The following is a 27,512-nucleotide window of genomic DNA, read 5'->3' as shown; positions in this document are numbered from 1 at the left end:
ACCCTACATCAGATCGGGCCTGATTCTGAATCAGAAGCATCTGCGGTTGCTTTTCAGTTTGGCCACGGAACCCTTCATTATGCTAATGCAAGAATCTACCTCTGTATACTAAAAATCTATGTGTCTCTATGTGGAAGGCCATCCAGCCCACTGTTTTTATGTCCGTCTCCAGCCTCTTCCTCCTCTTCTACTGCTCTTTGTCTGCCATGTCTGTGTTGGCTTCCCATTTCCTCAATTCATGCTGCTTACTCTCACTTCATCAAGCGCTTAAGAGCATCTCCCCTTCAGAGTTAGCTTCTCCATTCTGCCTCTGATCTACGTCTCTTTTCCTCTGGTAACCACCTCTCATGCTGAAAAACTTGTCATGCACCACTCCCTACTAATGGAAGCCTACTACTCCCTACTACTGACTAGGCTCTCCCTGAACCTTCAATTTTTCAAGCCCTTTCTCAAAACTCATTCCTCCACCACAGCTTATCCTAGCCGCACCTGAGTCTACTCCTCTATACAACTGTAAATATCCTAAAGCAAACAAGTGATAATAACTGTAAAATCCCTAAAACAAATAAGTTAAAGAGAACCCCGGGAAATACTAATATTCATTCAATTTACCCACCTCACCCCACTTAAAAAAATCAAAATCACAGTAATATACCTGGGACCTCAACAAGGCAATGGAAACCATTGCGTCTCAAGCATTCTATACAACCTTATTTGAATACTGTATGTAACAACTAAGGTGTTTGGGCATCTGATCTGGATTATCTAGTCCACTGCATGGAAAACAGGAGAGGTGTAATAAATAGCTGGAGTTATGAGTGACAAATACTGTAGTAGGTGATTTGTGAAATAAAATGGATAATCAAATATAGGGTTGGGAAAGATGAATAACGGGTTGGATTGACAATGGAATTAATAATGGTTGAGGTGTGATTAATAAATGCTCTGTTACCCATTGGGGATAACACAGTGGAGTAATGAATAATAACAACTGGGGGATGACTAATCTACAATAGCTGAGCACTATTAGTTTAATACAGGTTGAGTCTCCCATATCCAAATATTCCAAAATACGGAATTTTTTTGGCATGACTGAGATAATGAAACCTTTGATTTTTGATGGGTCAATGTACACAAACTTTGTCTAAGGCACAAATTTTTAAAAATATTGTATAAAATGACCTTCAGGCTGTATGTATAAGATGTATATATGAAACATAAATGAATTTCATTTCTGTACACAAACTTTGTTTGAGTCACAAAATTATTGAAAATATTGTGTAAAATTACCTGCAGGCTATGTGTATAAGGTGTATATAACACATAAATGTATTCTGTGTGTATATTTGGGTCCTATTCCCAAGATAGTTCATTATGGTATGCAATTATTCCAAACTACGGAATATTCCATTATCCAAAATACCCTTGGTCCCAAGCATTTTGGATATGGGAGACTCATCCTGTATATTTAAAATCTTAAATAATGTCAAGTCACTTTATTTAATGTATGGGCTAATAATTTAGTGACCTGTCCACTTGAGGTACAGTATGGAGATGTCTTTATTAAATGTGTTTGTTATAGTTGAAATTGTCTGGAGATAAATTGTAGCTAAGTGGGTCCTCAATGTTCCAGGATATTTCCAAGCAACGGCACCAGTAGGAGCAGCAGATAGTCAAAGCTACAAGAGCAGTGAGGAGAGAAGTGGAACTTGGAACATGTGACCAGGGTAGAATGGTAGGGGAGCATATATGACTAGGGGATAGTAGCAAAGTAACACATATCTCCCCCATTCTCTTTTTGGCACATATGAAGGGGGAGGGGAAACTGAAGCCCACTAAACTTTAAAAAATAGAAATAACCTGTTGAGTTTTTATATAGTTGATTCTGTTTTCTAACTCTAATGTTATGTACTACAGGACTCTGGGGCTTGGTGAATAATGCTGGCTATGGTTTTTGCTTAGCTCCTAATGAGTGGCAAAAAGTTGAAGATTTCTCCAAGGTTTTAAGTGTGAATTTGCTCGGTATGATCAATGTGACGCTGCACCTGCTGCATCTTGTCCGAAAGGCCCGGGGACGCATTGTTAATGTATCAAGTGTTTTGGGAAGATTATCTGTAAACGGTGGAGGATATTGCCCATCTAAGTATGGTGTGGAAGCCTTCTCAGACAGCCTAAGGTGAGTTACCATAAACAGAGCCCTGAAGGTTACTGGCTATTGATGGGCATGCATACCAAACACATGATTGTAGTATAAAGTACAGAATGTAGATACATTTTCCAAGAGGAGAGACTGCTATATGTAAATAAAAATATAATTTATATGTTTTGAATTAGGTGCCACCAGGTGTGGACTGGCCCACATGGGAAATTCCCAGTGGGTCCCACTGCCTAGGGGCCCACCCCCCCAGTAGATGTCAGGTTCCATACTGTGCACTCAAATTATACATTGTTACTCTATTAGAGACTCAGGCCCTAATTCAGAGATGGACGCTCTGACAGAGCGCTTGCTCTGAATCAGGGCGTCTTTTTTTTTTTATGAAGCGGCCTCCTGGCCGCTCGCATTGCTGTGGGTTGCCACCCACAGCTAATGCGAGCGGCCAGGATGATGGTCGCGATGGTCAAGACCATCGCGACCATCGAGCTTGTGACGAGACCCTTGTGGTAGGGTCTCGTGGCCGCAAGTCCCCGAGGTCTTTCGGCTCAAACAGATCCGAAAGCTCTCCCACTGACATCACTTGTGATGTCAGTGGGGCTGCCCCCAGATGATAGGCGTTCTCATGGGAACGCCTCCATCTGGGCAGCCACCCCCCGGCCCGTACACCAAAGGGGGCGTGCTGTCACTCAACATCGACAGCACGCCCCCTTTGGTGTGAGACCCGGAGCGAAGGATTGCCCGTTGCTATCCGGGTCTCGCGCATGCGCACGACGGAGCCGGCTCCGTCTTGCGCATGCGCTCTGGGCCACCATCACCCCAGTTGTGAGCGCTCAGCGCTTGCGATCATGTCTGAATCAGGCCCTCAGTTACCTGGTGGAGCAGAAACACTGATGAATATGAGTGCTTGGTTTACTTTTATAGAAACTGCACCAAGATTCATCCTCTGCCAATCAAAGTGGGTGGTCACAACACATCCCTGTCCTTTTGTTGGCTGTGGGCTTTAGAATAATGAACCCAGTTCCTTCTAGTAATTGGAATGACATTGCAACGCTGCATTCATTCACTTACCTAGATTGTCATCCCAGTGGAAAGAGCATAGATAGTTCATTTTCTTTCTTTCAAAATGGCAGGAATTTCACCTTTACTAGATCTGATGGCTGTCAGTACTGGGGTCTACTATCACATATACTACTGTACATTAATGTGGTATATAAAGACAGGATCACCATCATGTGCTTAATTATTATACATCAGTATATTAGATTATACTGAATTTCTAGGACTATGGTGTATTCACTACAGTGTATTGCTGGGAATCAGTATGTAATATTGGCAGCTGTTTAGCCACCGTTTCAAATCCAGACACGAGAAGCCCAACAGCAGGAGATCCCGACGCCGGCTAGTAAATACCCTAACCCTCAAACTCCCGGGTTGGTGCCTAACCCTAAGTCCCCCCCCCCTGGGGTGCCTAAATCTAACCCTCCCGGGGGGGGGGGTGCCTAACTCTAACCCTCCCCCCTAGGGGTGCCTAACCCTAACCTCCCCCCCAAAACCTAAACCTAACCCCGCTACACTAAGGATGCCCCGGACTTACCTCATTTAGGCTGTCGTACTTCAGAGTTTGGCATCGGTTTTCAGATAGGCGACAGTATTTTGATGCCTATCTGAAGTCCCCTGTTGGGCTTCTCGTGTTGGGATATACACCGGCGGCATTTAGTCCACCGGTCTATAAACTGCGCCCCAATTGCTGTCATCAATGCATGCACTATCAGTATTTACTATATATATTGATAAACAGGACCAGATCAGGCATTCTCTACTTGCTAGCCAAGCTTGTGTGGCTGGCCACACTCTTTAAGCATGGGCCCCTACCCATACATTACCCTTCATAACACAGTCTGACACTGGATAACACATAACAAAATCACTTTTTCACTGTACTTTTTTGTTATATTCAGCCAGTGTAAGTTTTAGGAGTATATTTATGAAGCCTTGATAGTATATTTATGAAGCCTCTCCTGAAAATATATGGAGCCCAAATGTTTTTTTTTATTTCCATTTTCACATGGGAGGGTAGGCCCTTTATTTCAACCGTTCCTGCAGAGTAGAGGCGTGACAATCAAAGATGTTTTAAAAGCAACAATTTTATTTCTAATATTGAGTAAACTCCTACCCAGGACAGGTAAGTGGGCTCTGCAATGCAGGGAGGTGCCTGGCTCACTCCTCAGCTCTGCCTCCCAGCTACCACAGTGTGTATAGTAGAGGGAGAGATGTCCTGACATCTCTCCCATAGTGCCGAGTGCGAGGAGTTGTCGGATGGTGGCAGACATAAGAGAGGGGCTTCAGGTGAGTACAGTGCTGTGTCTGTGTGACAATGTGTAAGCGGCATTACTGTGGGAATTCTGTGTCAGGGGCACTACTACTGTGGGTATTATATGTATAAGGGGCACTACTGTGGCATGTGTATAAGTGGCTCTTCAACTGTGTGACTTAACGTGAATAAGAGACACTACCATGTGTGGTGTAATGTGAAGAAGATTGTGCTACTGTGTGGAGTAATTTGAATTGAGGGTACTATTGCATGGTCATGGATGGGAGGGATGGCGCAAATGTATATTTTGCAGGGGGGGTGTTGAGCAACCTACCACTGGCCCTGCTCCTACCAATATTTGCACTACCTACTATAAGAGGAAGTTAAATGCAATACAATATCACAATGGCAAAATGAGACACAGAAATGCACACAGTGCACAATAACAAATAACATTATCCAAACTAGTGATGTGCGCAGACCCCCGTGTTTTGGTTCTAAATCATTGATGTGTTTTGGTAAAATCTACCCAAAAAAGTTCCCGACAGAGGCCGCATCTTAACTGAGCTCCTGCATTAAAAGACAATTTTCAGCATAATCCCTGTGGGAGATCACCCCTTTCTACACCAACACTGTGGGATAAGTGCCAGCAAGAGTGGAAGTTACCCCTGGCCTGGTAGGGCCGTCATCTTGACACACAGCCTAGCACCACTATCCCTTTCCTCCTTAACCTGCTTTACTGGCCAGGGCTGCCACTCCTCAGTGCTGGTGTCCAGCAGCATTGGGGACTTATCTAGAAGGCTCTATTTTCCCACATAACAACACTGCTCTGTGTCAAGCACTTTGGAACAGGGACTCAGGAAATTATTCCCCTTGCTGCCCCCCCCCCCATCCCGGATCCTTCTGTGCTATCGCGGGAGCTGCCGACTTCTATGGCCATACCTCCGCCTCGGTGTGCTCCCTACTCATGGGACCAACAGTCAAGATTGTTGCTTCCATTATCTAAATGGTTTCCTCTGCCTTGTTGCTGTGCTGGGAGGTGTACGGGTGCAGAGGATTAACAGCTACTGGATAGGTGAGTCTGGGGCACCCAATGGGACTGATAGCCTAGCCATTACTGTGACCTTACTGGGTGGGGACTGCATAATACCACGGCCATTCATGGTTGCACCAGGACTGTTGGTCCTTTCAAAGATGGCCCCTTTGCTAACTACATTTCTGGCTCATCTTGGACTGATCCTTTCCACCCCTCCAAGCTTAGGTGTATTGCCCCTCAAGACCAACTCCTCTGCCTTTGCTGAAATACCCTATGCTGTTTTCCCTGTGGTTCTGTCAGCACCTATGATAGTCCTGCTCCTTGGATGATCCCCATTTCCAGTTGCTCTAGGATTTGTTGACCCACCACACATCCACACTGGGTCCTCTGTTTAATTACAGTGGACTGGGTGGTTTCTGCTACATTTATCTCTGGACTTGCAAATCTTCTGATACCCACCTGTCTTTCGGATCCAGCTCTCTGGCTGGTGTAAGTCCTGTTTACTACAGTGCCTTGATTTTGGTGGACCTCGACCTTCAGAGAAATCCATACTGTCAGCCTCTGTCTCAGTTTCATTTAAAAATGTGATAGTTTATTTTTTATGGTTCTAATGCGGCTATTTAAACTGTCTTGTTACTCCACTGGATTATACATAGATTTCTTGAAAGACACCCCTCTATGAAAGTGGCTAAGCCTCAACTGCCTAGGGACGCCAAAGAAAATAACTATAGCTATTCAGTGAAATGCTATAAATCTTGGTACTTGTATAGGTAAAAAAAGAGTACTTAGGAATTATTTAATATTAACAATTCAGCAGTACTGCTAGTATATAGGTCAGTTACCAAGCTGACACTCATACACATCTATAAAGAAAAAAGACTGCGCTAGTGTTAAAGGTGAATATAAATAAATATGGATGCTTAATTAATCTCAATAAATAGACTTCTCTAAATCAAATGAGGTTATTTATTAAAACACAATATACACTGCATATAAATCGATAAAATGTATCTGACAACTTATGAGGTTAACACTATATCCAGCACACTGCTGCACTTCTAGATCTGTAGAGGGCTTGTACTACTTATTAATAATGAAAAAGTCAAAGTCCCATATGACCTGGTTCATAAAAAGTATATTACCTCCACTTTGTATATATTCCTTGCGGGCACTTATTTGTTTTCACCAGTATTTTGGGCAGGTACTCCCAATGATAGTCTCAATACGCTGAGAGACAAACAGCCTTGTATTATGACAGCGGCAGTAAGGTAATTGTAGTGCGCCGGTCCTCCGGTATATCTCTGGACCACGGTGTGCAGCTGGTTGTGAATAGCCTTGAGTTTCAGCAGCGGCGTTAGGGCAGTTAAGGATGCCGGTTCTCTGCAGCAAGCAGAGACCACGGCGTACTGGCCCCCTCGTGTGTCCACTGTACAAGCAGTGTGTATCACACCGCTGTGGGCTTCCACCAACATTGATGCTGCTGTATTGGATTAACTCATGGCCTGAGTCAGATACCGGGATCTCCTAGGTAGCGGGAGGTAATAGTAATCCGCAAGGTATAAAGTCAGTCATTATAGAGGCAACAGGAGCTGGAAATTAACCCTTTTGAACCGTGTTTCGCTCATATCCTGGAGCTTTATCATGACATAGGTACATGGCCAGATTCCTTTAATTTGTATAGGGATTCTAATGGTTTGATGTCTGCCAGTTGGGATTAATTATTTAAATCATTACCTCTGTTGTGTTTTAGCTGTTTTAGAGAAGCCACTCATATTAACAATATAAATCCTGTCTGCATACAGCTATATAAATGTTTATAAAATAATACATAAAATTCAACAATAGATCTATACAATTAGATAAAATAAGAAAATTATATTAAAATTTGTTAAAATTTACATAGATTCACATTCCATTTACAATCCTCTATTCAATTTGGATTCCAATTGTTATCTACATATTCTCTGATTATTTTATTAATGTCTAACTCTAACCCTCCCATTAGTGCCTAATCCTAACCCCTAGCCCTAACCATCCTCCTAATCCTAATAATTATTATTATTATTATCCTTTATTTATATGGCGCCACAAGCGTTCCACAGCGCCTTACAGAAACAAATGAGCACACAAGACAACAGTTATTAACAGTACAGACAATGCAGGACAAGTACATGATTTATAAACAATGCTGCATAACACCTAAATAAGCAGCCAGGTGTCAGTAATCAGTTTTAGGTGCCATTGTAAATGAAAGTAAAAATAGGGCAAGAAGAAGCACGTGAGGAAAGAGGGCCCTGCTCGCGAGAGCTTACATTCTGAGGGGAGGGTCAGACAAACAGGGGTGACACAGATGGGCTAGATAGTGAGGAAGGAGCATAGAGTAGTGGGTTAGGATGAGCACTGGAAAGCATTGAGGAAGAAATGGGTCTTGAGGGCCCATTTGAAGATTAAGAGCCAGGAAGCCAAGTAATGGAGGAATTTTGCAGGAACAGTGGTGTCATAGGGGTAAATCCAGGGTTTGGTGATGGCAAGGAGAATCAAGACATTGTAGATGAAGTGCTCATGAATGGAGACCAGTTATTATAGACAAAACTGGCTTTCCAGAGGGAACAGGAGAGAGGGTCAGAGTTAAGAGGCGAGAGGAGAATAAGATTATTAGGGTTGATGTAGTGTGGAGGTGATTTGATCTAGAGAAGGGGGATAAGGAGTGTGGGGTTATGTGGCTGGCTTCTGAATGAGGAAGGGCGACAGCGGGTGGTGGGTAAGGTGGAGGTTTAGTGTGGTGTGTGGGGGGGGAAAGGATAGGTAACTTGGAGAAAAGAGAGGGTGCAGGGTTTAGTGGTGGTGCAGCAGGACCATGGTGGAAGAGAAGTGAATAATACTGGAGTTGTGGGAGATGCAGTGGAGAGACTTATATGTGATGAAGAGAGACAGAGGAGGGGAAGGAGGGGGAGAACGTAGAGGGGACTATGGATGGAGAAAAGAGGTGAAAACTGGTCGTAGAGGAGAAAATAATGTAGCAGCTGAGTGAGGGAGGAGTAGAAGAAAAGAGACATCGTGTAGATGAGGCAGTTGGGGGGAAAGATCAGTAGTAGTAATGAGTGTGAGATGAGGGAGCAGTACAGGTCAAAGGTCAAAATCAGATAAAAGGAAGAACAGCGCTGGAAGATGTAAAGGCACAACTACAATAGTATATTATAACCAAAAAAGGAGTTTAGAGCTGTTAAAGTAGCAAGACTTGAGAATTAGTATAAAGTATGATTATATATATAAAAAATTAAAGGTATAGGTGTGAAACAGTGGTAGATACTACAGTGGTATAAAGATAAATTGACAGTAGTATTGGAATGATTTAAACAATGTAGAGAAGAAACACAAACATACAAGAATTAAATGTTCGGTAAGCAGGTAGTTGCTTGCAATGCTGAAGCAGGGTGTTGGCAAAAGGTGTGTCCAGGTTATAATGGAAGCTGGTTGCTGAGTAGCAGGGTATCCAGAAGCTCATCAGATCCTTTACTTTTTTTTCCAAGTTATAGAGAGTTCTTTTAAAATGTCATCCTCCTGTTTTCCTCCTGCTGAACTCCCGACTAACTCTTTAAGCTTTGCTGTACATGTAGTTCCACTTAGAAAAAAACCCACTTTGAACTAAAACCTAGCAGCCTTGTACAAGCCTAAAGCCTTGTAACCTACTGATTATATAGTTAAGCATAACATGTGTAGTCACTGATTACACCCACCCCCAATACCATCACCCACACCAGATACAAGTCATAAAGTTCTAATACAAACAGGCGTGTTTGTTATAACTTCTCTCTGCGCAGCAACATGGAATTAAGGGCTCTATTTATTAACATTATTTTATACTAAAATAAAGAGAAAAAGGGTGTTTTCACATCCTTTTCACATTATTTTAGTTTCACCTAAATTTTCTAAAGGGCAATTTGAGTAGAATTCGTAAAATTCTACTCCAAGCTCTAATTATCACATATTTTTTTTTTGTAATCAGATCGCATTTCCCATAATTGTAATGGGAAATGCGATCTGTTTGCAAATAAAAATACCGGGGGAAGCCCTGTGATAATAACGCCACCTGGAGGTGGCGTTATCAAGGGTATCAAGGGTATACCCCAGTTAATGGACTCTAACAGGCAGAGCAGAGCCAGGAGCCGGCCCCAGTGATCAGCTGTGTGGTCTAAACAGACCACACGCTGATCACTGCTAAAAAAATAAATAAAAAAAACTTACCTGAGTCCTGGGCCGGTGATCGGGGCTCTGGTGATGTCCCCTGTGGCTCCGGTCAGCTGGTCTCCCATCATGCACTGAGACCTGGTCACAATGTAGAATGGGAGACCAGCTGACCGGAGCCACGGAGGACATCACAGGAGCCCCAATCACCAGAGGTAAGTGCAATTAAGGGTGGGGGTTGTGCAATCGCGGGGGGCCTAGCGGGGCTGTTCGTCGCGCATGAGTGGGCACTTATTTTCTCTATTTATTTCAAAAAAATACAGTGATAAGGCTGCGGAGGGGTTTCGCCGGGACACAGCTTTCGCAAACTCTGTCCAGGCTTCACAATTTTAATAAATTCATGTGAAAAGAGCATAATTTGCAATGCGAGTGAAATCATTATGATTGCATCACAACCGCTATGTAAATGTGGATTGTGATAAATAGAGCCCTAAATGTATATGGAATTAACATTATTAGAGAATATGTAGATCACAATTAGGGGTAAATTTACTAAAGTGAGAGTTTTTAGAAGTGAGTTTTTAAAAGTGATGTTGCCCATAGCAACCAATCAGAGTCTATTTAACATTTAACTAGCACCTTCTAGAAGATAGTAGCTAGAAACTGATTGGTTGCTATTGGCAACATCACTTTTAAAACTCACTTCTAAAAACTCTCACTTTAGTAAATTTACCCCTTAGAATCAACATTTGAATAGAGGATTGAAAGCAGAATGTAAATGTATGTGAAATTTTAACAAAGTTTAATATAATATATATTTTATCTAATTTTTTTTTTTACGCATTATGTTTTTATTGAAAACCATATCAAAATACAAACATTAATTCTTTCACATATAACAACAAAAAAAAAGAAATCAATTGAAAACACAGCAAAAGAATCAACATTTGGCATATCAATATAAATAATGATATTACACAATATGGTCACATTTTACAACAAAACCTTTATCGGACACAATTACATCAGAATAAATGAATAAAAGAAGAATAAGAAATAAGGGAGGAAGTTAAAGAAAGGTGAAAAGAACACAAAAGAAAAAGAAAAATGCCTCCTTCCATATCGTAGAACTGATACAACCGATCACCTATTTTTAATGAGCTATAAAATATCACCGGAGTCTGTTTGAACTCATCCTTAATCATGACTAAGCATCTTATAGTGGTCCGACTCCTTATACTGCAACCAGGGATGCCAAGTCACAGTAAAATTTTTACCCCTGTCTGAGTTGGGTAAAATTAAGACGTCCATAGTCATATAGTGATTAAGATGTGAACACCACTCAGACATGGAGGGGACCAACTTGGACTTTCAGTGAACAGGGATCACGGCTTTGGAAGCACTTAATATATGACGCAGTAGCAACTTTTTGAAATGTGCAAAGGGTTTTCGAATGAGGTTCAGAAGCCAAAAGCTAGGGCAAGAAGGCAAATCCTCATGGAGAATAAGGCTTGCCTTTTCAATTACTTTGTCCGAAAAAAGGTCTAAGAGAAGAGCAATCCCACCAGATGTGTAAAGTAGTTCCCGGCTCCGTCTCACATCTCCAACACTTGTTAGAGACTCCTGGACACATTTTAGAAAGCTGGCTGGGGCAGAGGTACCAATGTGAGAGGACTTTGTAATGTGTCTCCATAATTAACGCATTTGCAGATGTTGCCAAAGTATTTCTGAAGACCTCCGGCCAATCATCCTCTCCTATTAATCCCTTTAGATCTAATTCCCAATCAAAAATAAATTTGGGTGTACCAGAAAAAAGATGTTCAATTAACATTGTGTAAATAGAGGACAGCGGGTGTGGTGGGGATTCCTGAACTACACACATATTCTCAAACTGAGTATTACCCCTCCCATACCCTTTAAGGGGGCCTAGTGTCTAGAGAAAATGCTTTATCTGCAGGTATTTCCAAATCTCGCTATTAGGCAAGACCCATTTAGCCTGAACAGAGGGGAAACTCATAATTTCTGAACCTTCAAATAGTTGGTTAATCCTGAGGATCCCCTGTGCCCTCCACAATACAAATGAATTTACTGGAGTCCCCGGCTGAAAAGCCAGATTACCAAATAGAGGGGTTAAAGGAGAAGGGACAGGGGAGATAAGGGGATGTGAGTGAAGCCGACCCCAACAGGAAATGATTTTGCTCAGGAGAGGATGGTTAGTCTGGGGTAGGGTCGCATGCCAAGGAAAACCTGAATCAACAGAAGGAAAGGAAGCTGCCTCAATATCAGCCCACTGCTTCCTATCATTTAACCTACTCCATTCCATCCCCCTCATAAGTAGGACTGCATGGTGATAGGTAAGAAAGTGTGGTAATTGTAGATCTCCCTGATGTTTTTTCCTAAAGAGTATATCGTGTTTGAAGCAGGGTTTGCGAGCTGCCCAAAGTCTCTAACAAGTCGTTGAAGTGTGGTAAACCAGGAACGGGGTATTGTGATTGGGAGGGTTTGCAAAAGATAGAGGACCCTGGGAAGTATATTCATCTTAATAACTCCTGTCCTCCCCATCCATGAGATCTTCTTGGGGCACCAAGATAAAAGATCTGTTCGCAGAGAGAGATCTTTATGGAGGAAAACTCCTAAATATTTTATAAATGTGGGGTGCCAGGAGAAGTGGCAAAAAGATTGTATATCCTCCATACATTTCTGATGTACTGTGAGGTTAAGTGCACTAGATTTGGATAAATTTACTTTATAATTGGAAAGGGCTCCAAGACGATTAAATTCATGTAAGATGTTAGGGATTGAAGTCCGTGGGTTTGTAATTACTGCCAAAAGATCGTCCGCAAAAAGGGCTAACTTGTATTCTCTCCCTCCCACAGTCAGCCCCGTTATGTTAGTATTAAGGCGAATGGCCCCCGCCAGGGCCTCCAAACATAAAATAAATACTAGCGGTGAAAGAGGGCAGCCCTGTCGAGTGCCATTAGCAATCAAAGCCGGCTCAGAGAGATCCCCATTAACCTTCACATGTGCAGAAGGAGTGGAGTAAAGCGCTCGAATTCTCTGAATGCCCGTCTGACCCAAGCCCATATGCTCCAGTACCCCCATCAAGAAGTCCCAGCCCACCCTGTCAAATGCCTTTTCAGGGTCTGTAGACAAAAGTATAGTTGTGACCTTCCGAGGAACAGCCTTGTGGATCAGGTCTAAGACCTTAGTAGTATTGTCCCTGGCTTCACGACCAGGGACAAATCCCACCTGGTCTGAATGGAACATACTGTGGAGAAATAGTCTGAGGCGGTTCGACATTAGCTTAGCGAAAAGCTTTAGGTCGACGTTTAACAGTGAGATGGGTCTGTAGCTGGAGCAATGGGCCGGATCCTTACCCTCTTTTGGTATCACTGAAATATGGGCAAACAAAGATTGGGAAGAAAAACAGGAAAGGTCCGAGACCTCATTGAAAGCACTGAGCATAATGGGGGAAAGTACCTCGTTGAACATTTTGTAGTAGGCAATGGAAAACCCATCAGGACCTGGACTTTTGCCGTTAGGTGTAGATTTGATCACTGCTTCTAGTTCCTCTGAGGAAAATGGCTCTTCGAATGACTCTATGTCCATATTTGATAAAGTAGGAAAACCAATTTCCGCTAAGTAGGCCTTAATGGCGGTCCTCCTCGAGGACATGTCATTCCCCTCCCTGGAATCTCTTAAGTTGTACAATTGGGAATAATAAAATTACCTGAGCAATGAATGTGGCTGCGCGTTGGTCACGAAGTGCTTTAGCTAGAAGTCTCCTTGGCTTGTTTCCCCAGAGAAAGTATCTATTGCGACATTTACGGATATCTGATTTAATTTTATTGGACATAAGCATATTAAGGTCCTGACACGCATCAGACAGTGCTTGAAATGTCTCGGGGGAGAGGGAAGATTTATGTGTGAGTTCTAAGGTTTGGATCTTTTGTATTAGAGCGTCTCTTGCTCCTGAGCGTTGCTTTTTTAAATACGATCCCAACTGAATTAATTTCCCCCTTAAGACACATTTATGTGCTTCCCAAACTGTTAACTTGGACATGTCAGAAAGATCATTAGTGGCTATATAATCTTCTAAAGTCGACCAACTTTGTTGTTGACAATAAGAGTCTTGAAGCAGGGATTCGTTCAGCTTCCAAGTGAAAGAAGCCAGGCAAGAAGACGGAATTGTAAGATTTAATGAAACGGGGGCATGATCTGACCAGGAGATGTGACCAATTTTTGTTTCTTTTATTAAATGAAGAAATCTATGTGAGATAAAGAGATAGTCTAATCTAGTGTACAGTTTGTGGGGATGAGAGAAAAAAGAATAGTCTTGTGTATTAGGATGTTGTATGCGCCAGATATCCACTAGTTGATGTGCGTGGAGAATTTTCTTCACCTTACGATGAAACTTGTCTGAGTACCTAGGTGATTGATTAGAGGAGTCTAAATGTGGGTCTAAAGACCAGTTGAGGTCTCCCCCGAAAACCAGTATACCTTCAGCATGGGTCTGGACCAGGTTCAAAGCCATTTCAAAAAAGGCTGGTTGTGCTTTGTTAGGTGTGTATATTTTAGCGAAGGTAAATATTTGGGTAAACACCTTACATTTTATTACTAGGGCCCTGCCTGCAATCAGCGGTAAACAAGTGATGTCAGCGATGGGGATATGTTTAGCAAATAAAACTGCAACCCCTAAAGACTTGCCCTCAGGATTATTTGAAAAGAATCCACTAGGAAAGTCTTTGTTCCTGAGATGTGGTGCAGCACCTTCTTTGAAGTGTGTTTCTTGGAGAAATGCTACCTCCGCACGTTCTGCTTTAAATTCTCTTAATACTCCAGATCTCCTCTCAGGGACATTAAGACCCCTCACGTTAATAGAGACAATTTTTAAAGAAGCCATAGGGAGTGGTAGAAATATGCATTAAAACAGGAGAAAAGTGAGAATGTTCATAAACATCGGCATAAGTAGAAACTTTGGAGACAATCAGACATATTAATCTAATAAAATGACACATCGCTGGTATAGAAGGCAAACGGAAAAAAGGAAAAAAAAAGAACAGAAAAAACAGGTTATAATTTAGAGAGCAAAAATCACAGTGAAAAGGAGAAACATACATATAACACCGCTCCTGGACAACATAGTGGCAAAAAAATAGTTCCGCCACTAGGACCAGGATCTGCCTATGCGGTGTAGGAGGCAACAGGGGACGGACAGGTAGGGGAACCGCATCACTCAATTGAATAATATCAATGAATAGATGAATCTATTAGAAAAATCATATCTAGAATTGCATTTAGACTCAATCCCGTAATGCAAAGAAACATCTTTAAATAACAAAAATTCCCGACTAAATTTCCATTAAATATCCAAGAAAAATAAAGGGGCATGTAAGAAAACACACTAACATAGGAGTAATAATTACAGAGAACAGTCTCATGTATGATTTAAAGTACTAAGTTCTGTTGAACTATATATATCCCTCGGGTAACACCTAGATCCAATTAAAATTTAGATCAAGCGACTCTGGCCATTCTGTACTCACTTGACCTCCAAGAGTTTTATCGGCAGACCACAGACCTTTAAACGGGGACTCTGGCAATGATATATCTCTCATAACTAAAAAAAAGTCAATCAGAGCTCATAAAAGAGAGTCCTAGAGTGTCTGTTGCAGAAGTCCCATAGAGAGTAATATCCAAATCCACAACTTCATGAGCCAACAGCCTGGGACGTCCCAGAGATGGGTGAAGTAGAATAAGGTCTTCTCCGAGAACTAGGGGGGGACCTCACAGTTTGAAAGGGCAACATCTTAGGAGGCGCCGGAGGTGGAAGGAGATTATCACGAGAAGAGTCTGGAACTTGAACAGGGTCAATGTCCAAAGCAGAGCAGAAAGGACCGATGTCATCCGAGAGGTGTAGAGTCACCGTCTTACCTCCATTAGAAGCTGTGAGACTAAAAGGGAAGCCCCATCTGTACCTAATATTACGGGAACGTAGAGCATCTGTTAAGGGTTTAAGATGACGTCTCAGCTGTAGGGTTTGCCAAGAAAGATCCTGGAACACCTGTATTGGATGGTTGTCAAACTTTAAGTTGTCTAAATCCTGTATTTTTCGCAAGATGTCATCTTTCTGCATGAAATAATGTAATTGGCAAATCACGTCCCTTGGCCGTTTGGACTGTAGACCTCTAGGACGTAAGGCTCTGTGCGCCCTATCAAAGATAATAGAATCATTAGGGTCGCAGCCTAGAATTTCATTGAATAATTTTGTTAATACATCCTGCAGCCCTTGATGGGGAATGTCCTCCGTAATGCCGTGGACCCTCTGATTATTACGTCGTCCTCTGTTGTCAAGGTCATCTAGATGGGCTTTCATGTTTTGTATTTCCATTGCTTGCGCTTTAACAGTGTCAACAAGAGCATGTTGGAACTCATCCATAGACTCTCCATGTTCCTCCAGCGACACATATCGCAATCCCAGATGTGATAACTCCGACTTAAGTGAGGCAACTTCAGAGTGCACCACTTCCCGTAATTTATTTTCCAAAGAGGCAAAGTCAGCTTTAGAAGGAATGTCTATTTTAGTGGGCAGGGTTTTAAGGAGTTGCAGGACCTTCTGGAAATCCTGGCGCTCACCTTGGCCAGACATGCTTAAGAAATCCTCAGTCCCAGATGGGGTATCAGAAGCCGCAGAGTTGACTGGTGATGAGGGGCATGGGGAGGCGCACATTGAGGAGTCTTTTTGAGAGTGGAGAAAGCGACGGAGATCCGTTCTGGAGAAATCCTTGGAAGGCTTGGGCATACTTTTCGACCCCCGATCTTTTCGTCGACTCATGAAAACACTACCATCAGTTTCCAGAGAGAAGGGAGCTTTTAGAGAAGATGTAATATCCTCGCCCTTCACGACCAGTAATATATAAAATTTGATTCATCGGATAAATTGCAGTGACATCAGTGAGCAGGAGCAGCGGTTATCCCCACCCGCCAGACCCCATAGAGGAATCAGGCAGCCATCAGAGAGACCTACATTCCTGGCAAGAAATTATATAACACAATTGAGTGTGAGTGCTTGCGTTTGCAGATTCAGGCCACAAGGTGGACGTCTTCACTCGCTTGTGGATTCACATAAAGTTCACAAACAGACTTTCTGCAGAGATGTAGATTTGAATAGAGAAAATTATGTGATAGTCAAAATAATCCCCGTATGATGCTTCCAATGTGGTTGCAAGGCTAATATTAGCTCAGCTCAGTACATGTAGAAAAATTATCTTCATCTCATAGGGCAAAGGAGATCTTGACTGCAGGGACCCCGCTTTGATTTAAAGGACACCCCCAGAGTCTATTCCCACTTTCTAGCCTGTACTTTGGGGAAAAATGCAGATCCAAGATGGCGGATGCCACCGGAAGCCAGCTGCTGTATGTGTTCAGATGCAGTAGGCTAAAGGAGAAAGTGTCAGGTGGAGGGAACTACTGAGCCCCGGCAGCCACAAACCACCCAGCAGTAGATGGAGGGGAACTGGGTGAAGGGGAAGTCCCAGCAGGTACCTCGGGGGGAGCGGGCCACTCTTACCCCCGCGTCTGTGTTCCCAGGCGGCGGGTCCCCGCAGCGCTACCAGTCAGTGCCGTCTATGTCCCTCTCATTCTCCGGGGACAGAGCTTTATCTAATTTTTTGTATATAGATCTATTGTTGGATTTGATGTATTTTTTACAAGCAGTTATATAGCTATATGCAGACATGATTTATATTATTAATTATTAATATGAGTAGGTTTTTCTAAATAAGCTAAACTACAACAGAGGTAATGATTTAAATAATTAACCCCAAATGGTAGACATCAAGCAATTAGTATCCCTATATATGGAAAGGAATCTGTCCAGGTATCCTTGCCATGTTAAAGCTCCAGGACAGGAACGAAGCGCATCAAAAGGGTTAATTTCCAGCTCCTGCTGCCTCTATACTGACTAACTTTGTACCTTGTGGACTACTATTACTTGCCTCTACTTAAGAGATCTCAGCAATTGACTCTGGCCCTGAGTCCATCCAATATAGCAGCATCAAGGTGGGGAGAAGCTCACATTGGGGTGATACACACAGCTTGTACAATGGACACACAGGGGGGGGGGGGGCAGTATGCCATGGTCTCTGCTCACTTTAGAGAACTGGCATCCTTAACTGCCGTACACCGTTCTGCCGCTGCTCAAACTCAAGGCTCTCCATGACCAGTTGCATACCGTGGTCCCCAGATATACTGGGGGACCAGTGCACTACAATTACCATACTGCTGCTGTCATAATACAAGGCTGTTTGTCTACATTGGGTAGGTTCAAGATATGGTCTCCTGGCACATTGAGACTATAATTGGGAGCACCTCCCCAAGACTACCGGTGAGCACACACTGTGAATTTATGCCCGCAATAAATATATACAAAGTGGACGTAATATACTTTTAATGAACCAGGTCATATTGGACTACAAGTGCAGCAGTATGCTGGAAATATTGTTAAATAATATATATCATGAGTTGTCAGATAAATTTTATCTATTTATATGCAATGTATATTGTGTTTTAATCAGGGGAGTAGCAAGGGTGGTTCCGGTGGAGCATGAGCTCCGGGCACCAAAATGGACAGACGGTGCCATCCAAGGTTCCGGAAGTAATGGGCGCTACTCAGTATGACGGCCCTGAATAATTTTTTTCACAAGTAAGTAGCGTTCCTTCCAATTGACCCAGAAATTAACTTAGGGAATCTGGATAAGGATTCAAGCATATAAAAAAGATTCATAGTATAATTCTATCAACAATGTTTAATAACTAATTCCAAATCTCTATATAGTTCGCCTTCCAGATAGAGTGGTCTACATGAATTTGTAGACACTGAGGCACATGCAGGAGCAGATGTAATCACAATCCATCGATCCTTTCCCTTTAGTCCTGTGTTTACTCCTCCATCAAGTGGTTTATGCAAAGACAAAGTTAGAGAATAGCTCCCATAGCATAATACTCTATTTATTGAAACCTATCACATTCCATAGAACATAAAACAAAGAACAAAAACCTGTCAAAAAATAGGGGAAGATGGCTCCTCACCGAATATAATTGTCTACCTGATGGAATAGTAGACAAATAAGGCAGAAAAAGGAAAAGTGTTCCAGGCGTCCCAGGTATACTCCTCCAGCCACAGGTGAGGTCCCACAGTTTCCCAAAGGTAGTTTCTCAAAGTCAGCCAATTTGTTTCGATACATGTATGTGTGTATCTTTATCAAGGTATAAAGGTGAAACCTCCCAGAGTAGGTATTTATTCCCACCTTCCAAATGAAGGAGATATTCCTAATTCCAGACATAGATCATCTAACTGCTAATTTTCACCTTAACAACAATCTGTATTGGTGATATTATTTAAAATTTTTTGGGAGTGTTAGGTGAACACTACTACACCAAGAGATTCTATTGGCTGCTTGTATAGAACGCACTTGTCAGATTCACATCTCTTTTGTGGTCAGTATGACGGCCGCCTGTTCGTTTTATCTCAGTTTGTTTGCTCTATATCCTAAATAAGTTATGGATCTGAGATCTGTTTCTACATTTCATGCTCCCTCATGCTGCCCAGATTGTCCCCCCTCCAGCCCTCCCTCCTCTGTGATCATCTTCTGTCACCTCCCCTTTCCTGTCAGATTGATTACATTCACTTCTCACCTCTTTAATCTCTCCCCTCTCAACCCTGTGTCAGCTCTTTGCCCCTATCCAGTCCTTTCTTATTGGCCTCTGTCACTACCCTTCTTTTCTTATTGGCTTCTGTACCTCCCCTCTCTGATCGGCACTTTACTCTCCCCTCTCTGATCCCCTCCCTCCTTCTCTCCTCATTCATTGTGCTTCAATGAACTTAAAAGTGACACATCTGAGGTAAAGTCCTATTCTTCAATTATAAAGTATTAGATTAAACAAAGTCACTGCTTTGCTATTTAAAGTAATGGAGGTGTTCCCAGGCATGACCACACAGTGTGATTTTAAAAAATATCAGGAGACCTGAAATATTCATAATGGTGGTAGACAGAACATGGTTAGAAATTCTCACATTAATATAGGTGCAATGTATATTAGCTAAGTAGGAGCATAGCTGAGAAGGGAGTTTCCCATAGGTGTTCCCACTCCAGTGACAGCTGCTTGGGGCAGTAATTGCAGTAATAAGTTGTGCACCCTGTGGAATCTCACTCTAGCACATGTACTCTGTCACTTTAAGTTAAGTGATAAGAATATATAATACAATCTCCTCTATTGACTAATAACACTGATTCAAATGATATAAAGGTCAGATCCTAGGTGCTATACATAAATAAAGCAGTGCCAAAGCAGCTACCCCATAATGTCAGATAGTGCATCACAAAGCATTCCATTCCCCCAATGGTACCTTAATGCCAAATGTCATACTACCACTGTTTGCTCTTTTTCTCTTCACCTCAGTATTCCCCTGCAGGTTGGCCATACCCCACTGGCACAGTTCAGTACAGGGATGACATGCACTTTCTCCAGGCGCCATGGTGCCACGCTACTCCACTGGTTTTAATAAATAACTGTGTTTGATTTAAAGAAGCCTATTTATTTAGATCAACAAAAGCATCCATATTTATTTATATTCACCATCAGTACTTGCACAGTCTGCTGCCTAGGGACACTCCCTTCATAATTTCCCTGTAGTACTGACTCTTCCCCTCCTTCACCCTCTGTCTTACTAACTACAGTATGCCTCCTGACCTTGTGCCTTCCACCTCTTTAGCAGCCACTTCTGCCACTGTTGCAGCTCAGCAAATGCTGCTAGTTATGAATCTACCATAGAAAAGCAGTTTCAGGACTTTTGCACCACTCTGTCATTTGTGATGTCTCAGAGTCCAGTACTAAAAGAATTGTTGCCCTTGAGCAGCAGACGAGTGACACTGAAGATGCCATAGTGGCCCTTCAATTCTCATCCGATGATCAGGTCACTACCATTAAATACTTATTTGAAAATATTGACAACAGAAGTTGTCATTGTAACATGAGGTTTATTGGAGTGCCTGCAGCTATAAAGGGTCCAGCTCTGCTATATTACATACAGGCAGATCTGAACCAATCCATTGGAATCATGAATTTTGGCTTCCCAATGATAGTTGAAAGGGCTCATAGATTGGGTCCTGAACAGCCCTCTTCAGATACCAACCCCAGGCAGGTTATAGCAAAATATTTGAACGTTAGAGACAAGAGTTTGTTGAGGGAAGACTGAAGGAAGAGAACTCTCTAACACAGTGGTTCTCAAACTCGTTCCTCAGGACCCCACACAGTGCATGTTTTGCAGGTCTCCTCATAGAAACACAAGTGAAATAATTAGCTCCATGTGTGGATCTTTTAAAACATGTCAGTGAGTAATGAATACACCTGTGCACCTGCTAGGTGAACTGCAAAATATGACCTGTGTGGGGTCCTGAGGACCGAGTTTGAGAACCTGTGCTCTAACACAATACTACAAGCAGATCCAGTCACCTGCATTCAGCCTTTCTTCATTGCAGCTGTGGCCAATCAATCACCTAAGTCAGTGGTTCCCAAACTTTTTTGGATCATGGCGCCCTAGAGTATTAACATAATTTTCATGGAACCACTAAGCCAAAAGGTTTTTATTGAGATATTCAGAAAAAAATGGTTAAGTAAATTGTGCTTACCGGTCATCCTTAGGTTAAGTTATGTGGTGGTGAACAGGGTTGCACTTCTGTTTGTCCACATATTTTTGCCTCTTACACTGACCATAAATAGTTTGATTTGTTGCTGGACCACCAACCTGAGGAACCCCTGAGAGTGTGCCAAGTCACCCAGTTTGGGAACCACTGGCCTAAGCTGTTTCCGTAAAGACCAGGTGAGCATTGCTACTATTACACCACCATTTACATATCTATCTACACAAGATTAGGATTGTGTTTCAGCACTATAACTAAATACTGCTGCACTGCCTGTTATTTTAACCATAGAAGACACCCCGCTGCACCAACGGTTCATTCAACATATCAGGGATTTAGACATGCAGTACAGAAACCAGAAAACCATACATATGGCAAATCCTCCTCTCTAGTTCCCCTATTGAGCCCTTAAACATTTAAATTACAGCAGCTATTGCTAGACAAAAATGGGAAGGAGCATTGTTTATTTTATTTTATATATTTGCTTGATGGCCTATATAGACTTTGTTTATGCAGCATACAATTCAATAACCATTGAATAAAAAATGTTCAATGATGGGCTGCTATAGATTGAATTCCATTTTAAACAAGCTTCTGCAAGTGTGCTGTGCATTTGTGTGATAAACCTGTCTAGGATAGTTCAATACGGAACTGTCTGACTACAGTCTGCTGTTAGGAAACTGTAGCAACAATGTTGCTTATTTTATGCATTGCATGGTTTAATTTGTATTAAATAGTTTTTCTTATCTGAAACCATTTGTCATTTTGTTTAGACCCTCAAACATTGCTTATTTGTTTTTTTGTGGATTAAATGATGTTATAAATCTAAGCGGTTTACTTTGCATAGCTGCATTGGGCTGTGATATTCTATTTGTTATAATTAGCATCAGTTGAGGTTCATTTAGTTACCTTAGAGGCATTTTGAACCTTCAGATGTTGGTAGATGTCGCCACTAAATCACCTTTCACATACAGTACATGCTATTGTGGACAAATATGACATACTATGCTCACGGGCTCTTGCACTATACCAGGTCCAACACTGTTAGTCTAGTGATCAGACACCTTTCCCCCCACAATTGGTCTAATACTTTGGATGTTATACTGCTTCAACCCCTCACGGCAGAAAGGCTATACTGACCCATTATAAGTTTACACAGATTCCTATGGATATGTCTTTGAGGTTACAGACCTTTACCCATATCACCATAGACCAGCTTTTCAAAACATTCTTTTTATTCAACACATACTTTATCTTCTAACATGTACAAAGAATGTTTTAAAATATTTATTACAATAGGTATCTTTCTCCACATCATCGTTTTGTAATGGGCCTGCTAGAATCAGGGGCATCAAATGCTATGTTTCTGCATTGCTGTGGGAATGTCCCCTATTCACTAATTTTGGGTGACATGTTTGCCGATTTGCTGTTACATATCTGTTTAATTATTTACCCTCATCAATGGAATAGGTAGTTATAGGAATTACGTCCTTTTCAACCAGATTGTTGATTGGTAGTAGAAAACTACTCATACTTATTGTATCTGCAGTACCATGTAAATGTATTTTTACACATGTGAATTCATTGTGAATGGTAGTTTAATAAACTTTATGACCCCATAGAATATTTTCATTATTCAAGAATTAAAAGCCTAAAAGTAAAAGCCTAGTATAAAAAAAGATAATATCCTGTATTATAAACACACTTCTTCAAACAGCAAATGACAGGACTCAGCCCAGCAAATGGAGCTGGAGAAACAGGCTAGTAGTCTTTACACCAATACAGCAAGGTGAGGCAAAACTACAATGAAAAGTGATGCATGATGGAATTGTCCACCCACCTTTATGTTGTATATTAAAAAGGACACAAACAGTTTAACAAAACAAGCACTACAGTGACTGGGACTGCCACTTGTGTGGCTGAAGTGCTTGGTTTGTGTGCCCCCCACAATAGAAAACATTTTGGTGTTTGGTTAAACCAAGCTACCAATGGGGTTAAGGTTAACAGTGTGAATCATTCTCATCATCACAATCATCACTGTTGTTAATATCATCATCACACAATATTAGCTCATCCCCCCTGAAATCCACTTTTACAGTCTTTGTTTGTAATTGATGGCAAAGTTATTCTTATGGAATGTGTAGCTCATTTTGATGAACATCAGTTTTTCCACATTTTTGGAAGCCACCTCCTATTCTGATCACTCACAAGGTTTCCAGCTGTGCTAAACACTCTATCCGAGTACACACTATGGGGTGGGCAGCTTACATACACCATAGCTACTTTGTACCAGGGACTCCTGGTAGATGTAAATTTGAAATTTTCATTAATGTAGTTCTCCACCCTTTTATTAATGCTAAATGTATGGGATTGAGTCACGGTAAAGGTGTCAATATATCTGGTAAATTCTTTTAACTGAAAAGAAAAATATTACATAGTAACTCTGCGCTAATGGATAATAAACAAAATATGTGAGATGGCAGAAGGTTACAAATATTATAAGCGCTTCTAAAAAATTGTAAGGACTCGATCACAGTGCATACTTAGATATTAAATTTAATTGGGTAAAAAGACATAAAATAAAGAGCTTATAAATTACCACATGATAAAATGAAACCATCAATCTAGCCCTAAAATTCTTGCATCAATCGACTGAAAATGTGTAGGATAATATAAACCACATTAGCGAATATATCAATTGAGTTGAATTTCTCTCAATTCCTTAGTAATAATATCACATCCAGTTTAGGTATCTTGGTGTATTCCGCAGCTCTTTGAAAAAGCCCCCCTGAAAGCAAAGGGGGCTTTTTCAAAGAGCCCCTCTTGCTTTCAGGGGCGAAACACGTCGGAGGGATCCCCAGCTATTTCAATTTGGCTAAGACACTCAGCTGCTGAACCTTTTGAGTATCCAGAGCACTGCCAGGCCGTTCACTTGACCACTGCCACTGACACATTGTGGTCAATACAGCGCAGCCGTTGCCACATTGTAAGACACTGTCCCAGCGGAGTACAGGCTGGTGCCGCTATACACTTCGTAGGCTCTTGCAGTCCGATTACAGCAGGACACCTTCAGGATACAGAGCTTACCAGTGGCGGAGTGCAGGCAGTTCCCGCTCCATACTTCCAAGGCTCTTCCAAGGCTCTTGTAGCCTGATCACGGCAAGACGCCATCAGGATATAGAACAAGTCAGCAGATGAGCACTATTACAGACTTTGCCATATTCCAAGTTGCTATCAACTATTCCCTCACGGGTCTTCAACCATATACATTATTTTGAAGAGGGCAAATGTTGGGTTGATCTGCAGGATTATTATAAACATCAGCAGTGTATACTACATAATTGATTGACACTTTTAAAAATCTGTGGAATACACCAAGGCCCTGATTCAGAGCCGGACGCTCTGACCAGAGCGCTTGCTCTGAATCAGGGCCCACCTCCATTAATATGGAGCATCCTCCTGGACGCTCGTATAGCTGTGGGTCACCACCCACAGCATATACGAGCGTGCAGGATGATGGTCGCGATGTTCTTGACCATCGCGACCATCGCCACTGTGAGCAACAGCCTGCGGTTGAGGTTTTCAACCGCAAGGCCAGGAGTGATTTTGGCTCTATCAGAGCCAAAATCACTCCCACTGGCATCACTAGTGATGTCAGTGGGGCTGGCTTCAGATGGTAGGCGTTCCCTTGGGAATGCCTCCGTCTGGCAGGCACACCCCCGGCACGCCCACCAAAGGGGGCGTGCTGTCAGTCAACATCGACAGCACGCCCCCTTTGATGAGACACTCCGAGCGAAGGAAAGTCCTTCGCTCGGCGCGTCTCGCGCATGCGCACGACGGAGCTCCCTCCGTCGTGCACATGCGCAGTGCAGACCATCGACCCACTTGCGAGCGGACAGCCGCTCGCGAGTGGGTCTGAATGAGGGCCTAAGACACCTAAACTGGATGTGATATTATTACTAAGGAATTGAGAGATATTCAACTCAATTGATATATTCGCTAATGTGATTTATATTATCCTACACATTTTCAGTTGATTTATGCAAGAATTTTAGGGCTAGATTGATGGTTTCATTTTATCATGTGGTAATTTATAAGCTCTTTATTTTATGTGTCTTTTTACCCAATTAAATGTATAAGTATGCACTTTGATCGAGTCCTTACAATTTTGTTAGAAGCACTTATAATATTTGTAACCTTCTGCCATCTCACATATTTTGTTTATTATCCATTAGCGCAGAGTTACTATGTAATATTTTTCTTTTCAGTTTTTGAATTTGGAATGAGCTTTTCACAGGCTCATTTTTATCGCTACAGCTGAATTACTTGTTAATTTGACTAGACAGTTACTTATTTAAATTCCAACTGACAAGCGCCGGAGCCTTTTGAACTTTTTAAATTCTTTTAATCCTAACCAGATATCATGATGTTTCACTCTGGTTCACACACTTGGCACATCATCGCCAGTGGGTCTCTTGGATAAAGGTAATTTTTTTGCTGGCAGCAGCATTTGCTTGAGAAACTGAAACAAGAGACATTGTGTTGTGCCAATTGAGCTGTGAACTTACTCACTATGTGCTTTTTGTCTTTCTTAAGATCTGTGTCAGTTGGAAAGAAAGACGTACATCTTAACCCTAGGGACAAGCATGTTTGCCAAAATGTAGTAATCCAATTGCAAGATCTTGACAACCCTTTGGTCCTGGTGATGCAACTATAGAACTTGATCTACAAGTCCAACATACTTGGCAGAATTGCTTTGTTTCATCTCCTCATTCAGTTTCTCTAGTTGCTTTTCCAATACCTTAATTAAGGGAATCACCTGACTCAGGCTGGCAGTGTCTGTACTCAGCCTATCTCATGGATTGATGTTAACAGTATGTTTACATAATAATAATAATAATAATAATAATAATAATAATAATTTTATTTATATAGCGCTTTTCTTCCATAGGACTCAAAGTCGCTTTACAGACATCAGAAAACATGGTACATTGTAAAAGGATTTGGTGTTGCAAAAGAATAGAAAACCACACCGAGATAATTCAAATCAACCAAAACCTAGAGAGCACAATAAGCATTTTGTGGGGTTGGTGCAGACATTTTGGGAAATAACTTCCATGGGTTATATATTCTACCCACAAAGGTACCAAATGAGGCAGCCATCTTGGGCGCACTACATAGGATTACCCTGGGTGGAATAGGTTATGCCAGATGGCTTGTTGCTGCTCCTCCAGTCGCTGAAGGATTTTCAAGTTGGAATTCCATGTGATTACTACCTTACTGCAGTTGGTGGCTTGGCAAAGTGATCTGTTCTTTCAGCTGCTGCAATCTTCTACATGTGGTTGCCTAATGTTGAAAATGCCCAGAAATGTTATGGGCCACAGTCAGCATGTCCTGCATGTATCTGTATTTTTTTAAAGAAATTCTGGACCACCAAGTTTATTGTGTGTGCAAAACATGGTATGTGTTGTAATGTGACTTACATTATCAGAAATTACAGATCCTAAGTAGAGTTTTATCAGAGTAAGCCATTTTTCTATCACATCCCTGAGTTTTTTCAACAGATTGACACCGGCATGCATCTACTGCAGAAGACAATATACAGTACAGATGTGCCCAGTTACATTGTGGCTGATAACACCACAAACATGTGCACGCATCATGCCATGCAATTCCCCGTGTTTGCATATGCTTTGCTAAGCTATGGCGCGTACTGCGTTCGCACCATGCATTTTCATGGAGGCACGTCCGCATACATAGTGTGTATATCTGCTCACGGGTGTGTGTCTCGCACTATGCATGGCGCGATTTGCCTCACCAGTGGCAACAATATAGCTGGGCATATCTGTACCCATTCAGTGGGCTGTCACATTAATATAATCTTTGGTTTGATCAGCATTGCTTATCCACATATCTTTAGTTAAGTGTATAGTCAGTACAATTATATTTTCTAGGCAAATAATAACTTTTTGTTTAATTCCCTGGTATAGGTGAGGAATTGCTGTTCTGATAAAATAGAATTGAGATGGAATTGGTAGTGGGGACCATGACCTCAACTAATCTTCTAAAACAGAGGCATTGATGGTGGATATTGGATGCAGATCTAATGCTAACATACTGTGT

At 41.9% G+C, this 27,512-nt stretch overlaps 1 protein-coding gene across 1 annotated transcript in view; it reads left to right on the top strand.

Moving 5' to 3' along the window:
• Window positions 1-27,512, top strand: part of LOC148523560 (retinol dehydrogenase 7-like) — a 56,671-nt gene that overhangs the window by 12,539 nt on the left and 16,620 nt on the right. Inside the window, exon 3 of the mRNA XM_088473182.1 lies at window positions 1,918-2,176. Within this exon, the coding sequence (XP_088329308.1) occupies window positions 1,918-2,176 (259 nt within the window). The remainder of the gene's footprint in view (window positions 1-1,917; window positions 2,177-27,512) is intronic.

This window comes from Taudactylus pleione, unplaced genomic scaffold (genome assembly GCF_031769625.1).
Source record: "Taudactylus pleione unplaced genomic scaffold, aTauple2 ptg000130l, whole genome shotgun sequence".
Classification (NCBI taxonomy): Eukaryota; Metazoa; Chordata; class Amphibia; order Anura; family Myobatrachidae; genus Taudactylus; species Taudactylus pleione.
This window is presented reverse-complemented; position numbering and strand designations above follow the sequence as displayed.